The 10,780-nt window shown below is 31.0% G+C and overlaps 1 protein-coding gene across 1 annotated transcript; it reads right to left on the bottom strand.

Moving 5' to 3' along the window:
• Positions 1-7,938: 7,938 nt before the first annotated feature.
• Positions 7,939-10,155, bottom strand: LOC115711374 (large ribosomal subunit protein uL4). Its single transcript, XM_030639708.2, has 2 exons — positions 8,872-10,155; positions 7,939-8,316 (listed from the first exon to the last, which is right to left on the bottom strand). Exons 1-2 carry the CDS (start codon positions 9,979-9,981, stop codon positions 8,203-8,205), a joined length of 1,224 nt encoding a protein of 407 aa, XP_030495568.2. The 5' UTR covers positions 9,982-10,155; the 3' UTR covers positions 7,939-8,202.
• Positions 10,156-10,780: the final 625 nt, after the last annotated feature.

Below are 10,780 nucleotides of genomic sequence, written 5' to 3'. Positions count from 1 at the left end.
TATTTATGAGAAAAACATTCTCTCAAGTGTGGAATCTGTATTAAACACATCCATTAATAACAAAGACTCGTGGACTAAGGCTCATTAACGCCCCAACCACGTAAAAAATCCTCATCTCACTTTCTTACAGCTCTTTAGTATAATCATATTTTAACAGTTGCCGAAAATCTCGGTCAACAGTTTTTTTATAAGAACAAATATTTTGTTAACAAAAGGTAGCCTAAATTCATAATTAAAAGAAAAAAAAAATACAAACTAGTGTCATAGACTAGTCAACTTTTTTGTTATTTTATATTAAAGTTATCAAATGATTTACATAAAAAAAAAAAAAAAAAAAAAAAAAAGTTACTATATTATATACTTAGAATAAATTTATTTAATATGAATATAAAAAATTTATGAGTAATTATAACAAAGAAAAAAAATTTATGAGTAATCAAATAGTATCTTAAACATTATATTACATCTACTAATTTTATTAATAAGTTAAAATATTTTAAACAATAAGACAACATAATATTAACTAAAATAATATTTTTGTAATGTAACTAATTATGTGGTACTTAAGATACGATTTAGTTTCCTTATATATATTTTAAAAAAATAATTATCGAAATCACATAATAAAATAGACTTATTTAGATACTATCATGCTACATTTAAATATGAAATAATAAGACACTTATAGTAATCAGCCATAAAATTAATAAGAATTAATTATGCATACCAATGTCAATTGCAAATTATATATAAGATTATAAATTACTATAAAATCTTTTATTATATTATATTTAAAAGTTACGATATGGTATATTAATAACAAAATTTATATAATAAAGCATTTTGATATGTTAATATAAAAATTTATAAAATTACCAAATAGTATCTTAAACATAATAAAATTAGTTGCTATAAAAATTATTATATATATATTAATTTTACTAATAAATTATATAATAAGCTATATATTTTATATATATACATATTTAACACTTAAACTTAAATGACTAAATACCAACTATTTTTATAAGTTACTAAAAGTAAATATTTTTATGTAATGATTGAAATTAATTAAATTATTGTTAACATCAATTTATTTTAAAAATAACTTATAAAGAAACTAGATAGTATTTTAAATATTATAGAACAAATTATAAATTTGACTAAGAAACTACATAATAATTTATTATATTTTAATGCATAATATATTAATTTTAAATATATATATATGAAGGTAACGTAAAAGTTATATGTATTTATATATACATATATAACATAAATATCTCTTGATCAACAACATTATATAAAGAAAAGTATAGTTTTGAAATTAAAAGTAATTAATTGGTAGGTAAGATGAAACTATAATTTTAAAGTAATTAATTAGTAGGTAACAAGGATGTATATAAGATAATATGATTTCGAAATAGAACTTATTAAATAGAAAATCAATTAGTATATATCTCAGTGTCTTATTTTTTTTAATAACATTTAGTAACTCTTAACTATAAAATTAATTTTTTTTATAGATTAGTACAATCAAAAAGACTTTTAATATGTTTCTCAAAAAAAAAAAAATAGTATGGTATATATTCATGAATTTGTTTGAGTATAAAGTTTGGTTATTTTTTAAAAATTTATTAAATAAACTAAATGGTTACTTTTAGTTTCAAACATCTTATTTTGTGATGGTGTAAAATTATATGCTTCTCACATGTTAAAATAATTCATTTAATGAGTAGGTTATATTGGTACAATTTTTTAATCAAAATAATTAATAGTATAGTTGTTATTTTAAAGCGAGTGCTATGCGGATTGGAGTTTTGTTCCTTTGTATTCGTCCAACTCTTTGGTTTGATAAACTATGTTTTTTGTAATTATTTGAATTGAATGAATTCCATTAAAAAAAAATGAAAAGAAGAAAAAAAAAATAATCAAAAATTAACAAAGGTTAATGGCCATGCATTTAAAAAAAAAAAAAAAGAGAGAGAGAGAGAGAGAGATGCGCTGTTGAATAGTGGCCCAAGAAAAGAATTGCATGCATTTATTTATATATAGGTAGAGCATTACCGCTTATCATATGATTTAAAGTATTATCGTTATATTTGTTAATACTTATATTATTATGTATATAAATAAAAAATCCCCTTAATTAAATACAAGAAAAATACAAATAGTTTATCTAGAAATAATATCTCAAACTAAGAGTTTTCTTAAAATTAACTTTAAAATATTAAAATAAAAAAAAATCATATATTTTAAAAGTTAATTATGTTGCTAATCAATTTTATTAGGTTAAACTAATTTAATTAACCTAGTACAGTTACTCAAATCAGGCAAATGGGCCTTCACAATTGAGGTAGTTCATGTGAGGGGGAGCTGGGTTCAGTATGTCGTACCCACTAGGGGTGAAAATCGGTCGGTTATGGTCGGTTTTTAAAATTTTATAACCGACCGGACGGTTACGGTTTTTATTTTACGAAAACCGTAACCGACCGTTTAGAAATTATAACCGTATAAAACCGACCGTACGGTTTTTGGCGGTTTTCGGTTTGGCGGTTTTAGGCGGTTTTTGGCAGTTTTTGGCGGTTTTAGGCGGTTTTTGGCAGTTTTGGGCGGTTTTTGGCGGTTTTGACAGTTTTTTGGTTAAACTATTTTTTTATTTCAAGAACCGAAACCGACCGCCGTGTCAAAAAAACCGAAACCGAAACCGACCGCCAAATTCGGTGATGACGTGGAACCGAAAATTCGGTTACGGTCTGGTCGGTTTGATGGTCGGTTTCGGTTTTTCGGTTTTTATGAACACTCCTAGTACCCACTTCTATTGGCCCCCATCTCTCACACAAGGCCCAAAAGAGAGGAATTTAACCTTAAAATAAATAACTGTTATTAATTGAAAAGGTCCAAAAAAAAAAAACTAAATGGACCTAAATAAAATCTAGCAGGGTGTGACATTTTATTTAGCAACAACCTATATGCATCTATAATAATATAAACATATAGGTTCACACAGGCACACAGATTTGAATGAACCCTATCATGTTACTAGGTCATACACAGATGAAAGAAGAATGTAAAATTTACCTGTTACAAATTATTTACTTGACCTATTGACAATTGAACCATGGGTTAAAATCAGATCATTGAATCTGTCAACAAGTTAACCATGGCAATTTAGATCAAGCAATAATAGGTTTTATAAAACTTACACATAAGCTAAAACACAAACTCCTGCAACAGGTTGAATTGGATAGTTGGATGTAGGATTTATTTAATTTTAAATAATTAATTAAATTTCAAAAATAATTGAATAATAAAAAAATATTTTCGGATTTTTAAATGAAATAAAAAAATATTTAAAATTAAACCTACAATTTTGAAAAATTAGGTTTCAACTAACCTAAATATCATTTCAAAAAAAAATTGTTAACCACCTTTTAAATTTCATGTTATTTTATAAATTAAATATTCAATAAAATAAAAATTGATAAATAAATATCATTTTCTGATTTTATAATTTAATTTAAATAAAAAATAACAAAATGTAAAAGTTAGCAAAAATATCTTATTTCTATTTAAAATATCATGATTATAGTAATCTTATTTTAAATTTAAATAAGGTCAAATTATTTAAAAATATAATAATTTAAAAAAATTAATATCTGACCTTAAATTTAAAAATAAGATAAAATAATCAAATTTAAAAATAAGATAAAAAAATTAAGCAGAAAGATAAATTTTTACCTATTTTCAAATTCAAACTACACTAATATCTAAAATTAATTTTTAAAAAAAAAAATCAAAGTAATTTATTTCTGATAATTAGATTTGAAATATGAAAAGTAAAAATCAAAATACAAAACTACACTAAAAATCGAAAGTTAATTCCATGAAAAAGCATGAAAAATCGAAGAAAACGAAAAAAAAAAAATTGCGAGTGGTACGGACAGTATGCATTGCATACTGTCTGCGCGCGCTCACAGGGGTGATCTGTCGAGAAAACTTGGCGCAAGGCTCCCTTGCATGATTTCTGCGCTCGTATAAGGGGTTTAAGACACCCCTGGGCGTGTCGCTCGGACAAAAAACTGTCCGAACACGCAACTGACCGAGGAACACTCGGATTCGCGCGCGTGGGAAGGGTGATCACCATCCTCATATTTTCTGATTTTAAAAAATTCATAACTAATTCAAATAAAATCGAAATTGAGTTCTGTAAAAAAGTGAATTGCTTAATTTTTTCCAAACTATCCAATCAAAATAATTCCAGAAATAAAAATTTAATTATTTTTAACGAAAATTCACAAACATCAATCAATCATCATATAACACATAGATCAACATGAAACCATCCAAATCACATACAAATCGTTTTAAGTCCAAATTTCTTGCAAGAAAATCAATTACCATGGTTCTAATACCAGTTGTTGGAAATTATTTTACCAGGATCTTAGATCTACTCACAAGTATGTTATTTAACATCCTAAATATGAACTTTCTAAAACGATAATAAACACATATAAAGTTAAGAAAACCTTACATTGGTTGCAGCGGAATAATGTGTCTCCTTCCACTCAGATCTCTAACCCTTGTATCCTTTCTGTCGCAGAGTATTATCAAGATCTGAGTCTGAATGTCCTTCTCTTTGATATGGATTCTTCACGATCTTCCAAATTATGATTGAGGTACCACTTGCTGTGCGTGGGCACTACTCTTTCACTAAGGTATCTCGAAATTGTGTAGAAGAGAAGAAGGAGAGGAGGGTCGACTATAGAGAGAAAAGAAGATGGCTCAATTTTCTGAAAAAGGCAGTTTCCTGAATTACTGAACAATTGCTTATTTTGGTGTGAGCCATCACTTTCTATTTATAGGCAACTACTAGGTTTAGGTTAGTAATTAATTGGCATTAAAATAATGAAAATAATAATTGGAAAATGCTTGAACAAGTGGCCGGCCATGGTGTTAATGGGCCTCACTTGGATTTTGCAGATTTCACAATTTTTATTTCTAACCATCTAAATGCAAAAACTAATTATTTAATAACTAAAATAGATTATTAAATAATATTGTCATTTATCATAATTATTAATTAGACATATAGAGTCTCTTAATTAATAAATAAACCTAGAATCTCTTTTCTTTACAATTTCACCCCTGCTTAGTGAAAATTCACAAACTAGACATAGTCTAAGTTTAGAATTATAATTGATTAAACATAAATCAATTATTGAGTCTTACAAGTAGTATGGTCTCAACTAGAATGGGGACCATGGATCTATATTACTGAGCTTCCAATAAGCCGAACCAAATTTACCAAGTAAATTCCCTAACTTATTAATTCCTTGTTGAATCCACTCTTAGAACTTGGAATTGCACTCTCAGACTTATATAGAGTGTTCTACATGTTTCACGATATAGATACGCTATCTCATTTAACCATCGTTATAATCTTAATGTGATCAAAGATCCTCTATATAGATGATTTACACCGAGAAGGGATAAATTTACCGTTTCACCCCTCAATGTATTTGACCCTTTAAAACACTTAGCTACCTGTAAATGATGTTTTAGTGATCTAAGATATAGTCACTGAAACAAGAGCTCATCAATTTACTTCTATTTAGCTAAGCTCGAAGGGAATCATCACTTGACTTCTATACACCAGTAGAAGCTATAGATTCCATATTTATGTTCAGCACTCCCACTCAATCATACTATCATGTTCCCAAAATATACGTATCACCCTGACCCAAAAGTAGGCTTAACTAATAAATCAAAGAACATGAATAGCACTCCTGAGATTGAGCCTAAGCATATCAGGATTTAGATTCTTTTAATCTAAGATCGTGATATTGACTTGGAAAGATACAACGGTAAGTTTATAATATCTTGACTAAGTTCAATATCGGTCCAGTCCAATGTATACTCCATACATTCGAAACTAGTATACTTTACCAATGTCCTGGAAAGAACATAACACTTACTCCAAGTGTAAGTATACTTCATCGTTGATTATCAAATCAGTGTAAATCCAAAACACTGATGAAACAGGGACTTAGTCTTTTGAATCATATAATCACAATCACATTCTACTGTGTTGACAATACTGTAATTGTGAATAAATATATGTTATGAACTTAACTGATTTTGTGCATATATTAAATATATATATTAACCAAATACATGTAAAATACATGTTAACATAAATCACTTCAAATCTCTTAAATTGATAACTAATCAGATTGTAATGGGTTTTATTTAGGGCACAAAACCCAACAAGAGGATCATTGGCTCCCTGGTTTTCAGATCAAATCCTACTCATCCTCTTCCCCTCCTGACCTGTCTTTATCTTATTTCATTTCTCCATATGGTGATTGGGAGAGGGGTAAGTTACAAAATTATTTTGATAGCACGCTTAGTGATGAAATTTTTTCATCTCCCAATCTCTGGCCAAAATCGTAATGATACTCTGATTTGGGCCCTGATCCCACTAGGCTTTTCAATGTTAAAACTGCTTACCATCTAGCCCTCAAATCTAGAGATATGCCTACCTCCTCTTTTGTTTCTAGCAAGTCTTTCTGGTCCAAAATATGGTCTTTTGCTGCACCCCCTAAGAGATCTGGCGTGCTCTTTCTCATTCCATCCCTTTTGCCTCCTCTTTATTTTTTAGACACATCATTCCTTCCCCAGTTTGCCCAATTTGCCACTTGAAAACGGAGACTGTGGAACATTCTATCCTAGGCTGTCATCATGCAAAAAAAAGCCTGGAAACATTCAAAAAATTTCAGTTGTTATAATACACATAAGGGCAGTAATTTCTACTTGTTTATTGCTAGTGATTTAGATTTACATAATAAATTTGATTTGGCTCTACTATTTTGTTTCATTCATCAATCTGAAATCAACGCAATATTATTTTTCATAATAAAAAGGGTTTCTCTCCACAGCAACTATTTGGGACTATGTCAATGCCCATGATGAACAGCTGAAGTCGTCTACTCATGAGAAAAGCAAAAACCAGCAAGGGCCTTGATTTCCCCCTGGACAATGAATAGTTCATACTGATGCAGCCATAGATTTTGGCCTCAAGAAACACAGCTATGGAGTTGTATCTACAGATGTTGATGGTCATACCAGAGCAGGTTTTGCGACTCCTTGTTCAGGTGTTATTCCCCCTGAGGTGGCAGAAGGCAAAGCAATCCTAGCAATCCTCAAATGGATTCAAGCAATCAAGCTTCCTGTGTCAATCATTGCCTCGAAAGTGTAGTAGATAAACTACACAACTGTTAATGTAATAATTATGTTCTTAGTGATGTGGTTAATTGTATTAAAAATAACTTGCTTATAGTTTATGTACCATGAGACAGCAATAAGATGGCACATCATCATGCGAAGGCATGAATAGAATTAGACAATGAATGTACTTTTTTTTATAAGTGACAATGAATGTACTTAAAATGGTTCTCTACCTTCCTCATTGACCTCATTACTTTGTACTAAATTTCTATTTATCAATGAAAGTTCTCAGGTTTTATCAAAAAAAAAAATAAAAGAATTAGTTCACAATATGCTCAGTTCATGAACACCATTTAATTTGAATTCAACACCTGTGACTAACAATGCCACTGCAATATTAGAAAATGAACACGTGATATAAGTAATGAGGAATTATGGACGAATGAATAATTTTGAATCTATCTTCCAAACATATACTATTCAAGAATAATTTATTTATTTTGGTGTTTCAAATGATGATACTCATCCATGTCATCTTACTCATCCAAGCATCATCTTTCAAAAAAGAAAGTAGTGTGAACTTTTCTACTCTAGCAAAAATAACTACTCGCATTTCAAGTTAAAACGGTCCAAATTGAACATAAATTAACAATCCAAACAACAATCTATGAAAAGGAGAAAAGATCGACCATAGGCAGGGGAAAATAATGAACGAAGATGCAAAATTGTTTATGTAATAATGTAAAATGTCGTTTGACCAACTACACTAAGAAATCTAGAATACTGAGGTTCATAACTGATAGATAATAAAAACTCTTGTTGAAGGGGGAATAAGAGAAAGAGAAGAGGATTACAGACAACAAGTCAGAACTCCCAGTCTCCCTTCTCACACTTGAAATGTCCAAAAAGAAAAACAAAACTAACACCAAAACAAAACAAAGTCTCAAGGTATTCAAACGCACAAATATTGAATCACTGTGACACGCCGAGCCATTTGGTGAACACTTCAAACTCGGTGTAGTCAGAATCTGAGATCATAGTTTGGTACCAAGCCTTTCCTGCGGACTTGATGGCGGCAGCTTCCTCCTGATTTATTGACAAGAAAGTAATTAACAACTAGTCATTTGAAGAGAGGTCATTACACTATCACAATGAAAAGCTTTTTAACTAAAATTCAATAAATTGAATCATTATAATCGTGAATATAAGAGAACAAACAAAAGACAAACCATTTATAAAAAAAGCCACTCGAATGTAAAAACATAAGTAATAAAAATATTGCGGCGTAAAACTATATATCAGACTGTCGTGACAAAATTAAGTATACACATTTGGCAATAGTTATGATTGTCAATGAACATAAAGCACAACATCATCAAACAAAATGCATTGTTAGAAAGTCTCGCTAATACAACCAATCAATCAATCGTATTAAAATTTAACCAATAGATAATACTTTGACTGCAGCATTCAATCTCGATAAAATCACATCATGTAAAGAATCCCATTTGGCTCTACTTATAATCTAACCAGGCAATAACAGCATAGCAAAGCATCAAATACAATTCAATTTAAGAAATCAAACATATTAGACCAATCAATGATAATTTTAGCTTAAATGAAGAAAAGTATTAGTATTACCTTAGAAATGGGCTTTCTCTTCTGCTCGAGCTTCTCTGCCTTAGACTTCACACGTTGAGCCTCAGCCAACAAGGACATCCTCTTTGCAGTCTTGGCATATGGGTTAAGCTTCAACATGGCGTTGAGGTTTTTCAGAGGGTTCTTCTTCAATGGTGCCCTCTTGGACTCCTTCTTAATCGGCCTTACAACAGATTGAACCTCATCAGAGTTGATAATTCTAGCCAAATCAGCATTCACCATCTTAGACCTAGGCAGCACGTATGATTTCTTCTTCAAAGAAAGCTTATCAAATGAACCATAGATCGAGTCAAGCTTCTCAAAAGCAGACTTGGTCCAGATTACAAACCTTCCAAGGTGACCCCCAGGGGCAAGCTTAAGCAAATTAAGCCTCTCAACATTAACGATATCGACACCAGGAATGTTCCTGAATGCCTTGACAAGCTTCGCACCCTCAGTTCCATAAACAATAAGAGGTCCCTTACGGTTAATGTAACGACGATTCCTCATCTTACCCTTACCAGGACGAATCGAATGGCTGTCCTTAGCCTTCTCAGCATCTTCATAAGCGCCGATCTGCTTCAAGACCTTAATTGCCGCAGATGTCTTCTCGACACCCTCAGCTGCGTCACTTATGACCAAAGGAAGTTCAGGAACAGACTCCACTCTGTGACCACGAGCCATAACCAAAGAGGGAACAGCGGAAGCGGCAATAGCTGAAACGACGGCGTACCGCTTCTGATTCACATTGATCTTTCTATGCCATCGGCGCCAGATCTTGGTAGGAGCGAACATGCGTCCACCACGACACATGTTACCGAAGGCTCCCTGTCCAGCACGGTGAGTACCACCACCAGGGACACGGGGGATACGAGAAACAGCACGACCGGTACCCCATGACTCGGCGGAGGTCTGGTGACCAGCTTTCTTGCTCACAGCGTAAGGCTGCCTCTTGTTTTTTGAGATATTGGAGTGGACGAAGTTAACGATATCAGGACGGATCGAGGCCTTCATGACGTCCGGTAGTGGGACAGTTGGTGCAGAGTCGGTGGCCATATCGCCATCAAGGGCCTGAACCGTGACTAGAGGTCGAGCAGCGGCTGTGGCGGCCATTGATAGGATCTTCAGGGGGACAAGGGGAAGGGGGAAGGTTTCTAGGGTTTTTTATCTGTGAAAATGGTAGGGTTTGGAGAAAAAACGATCATTATATAGGTAGTGGCAGAAACTAGGGCTGTTTGGGTATGGATTTCTCGGCCTCTTAGTAAGCTGTTTAAGGCTTTGGGCTTGTGTGTACTTCATTTTGGGCCATCAAAACAAGGTATATCAATTTGCCACTTTAACATTCAATTACAGATATTTACCTGTAGTCACTTGTATTTCTTTATTCCTTTATAAAAAAAAAAAACAAACATAGGAAATTAGACTCTATACCTTTTTTATATTGTCTTCTTTTATTTTTACCTTCTTTTTTAAAGTCTATCATTTTTACCTCTTTTTTAAACATTGTACTAATTTTGCCCCTGTCACTTCAAGATACTCTCCAAGTGACTCTCTTATGTCAAGGTATTTTGGGTACAATACATATAAAAAGAGGTATGTTTCAAATAAATATAAAATTAGAGGTAAATTTGATTAATTGATTAATAAAAATGGTATTTTTTAACTTACCCAAAAAACTTGAAGGTTATGTATGATAACAGATTTTGATGTATATATTAAAATATTAGGTATTAGTAACATGTAATATTTATTTTGTATTAGACTTGTTATTATTAAATTACTAATTTAAATAATATTAGTAAAATTAAATCTAATACATTTCAATTATATTTTTAAATATATAAAATTTAAATTAATTTTAAATTTATTTATACAAAAAAAATAACTAACTGTTGACTCAGACATTTAGAAA

The sequence above is a fragment of the Cannabis sativa genome, chromosome 3 (genome assembly GCF_029168945.1).
Source record: "Cannabis sativa cultivar Pink pepper isolate KNU-18-1 chromosome 3, ASM2916894v1, whole genome shotgun sequence".
NCBI lineage: Eukaryota > Viridiplantae > Streptophyta > Magnoliopsida > Rosales > Cannabaceae > Cannabis > Cannabis sativa.
Note: the sequence above shows the minus strand (reverse complement) of the source record. Positions and strands in the feature narration are given on the sequence as shown.

Bases quoted from the DNA above. Each gene is read 5' to 3' on its own strand.
- LOC115711374 (XM_030639708.2), bottom strand. From the start codon at position 9,981: ATGGCCGCCACAGCCGCTGCTCGACCTCTAGTCACGGTTCAGGCCCTT. The intron at 8,317-8,871 runs GTAATACTAATA...TCAATAAATCAG, and splicing joins AGAGAAAGCCCATTTCTAAG to GAGGAAGCTGCCGCCATCAA.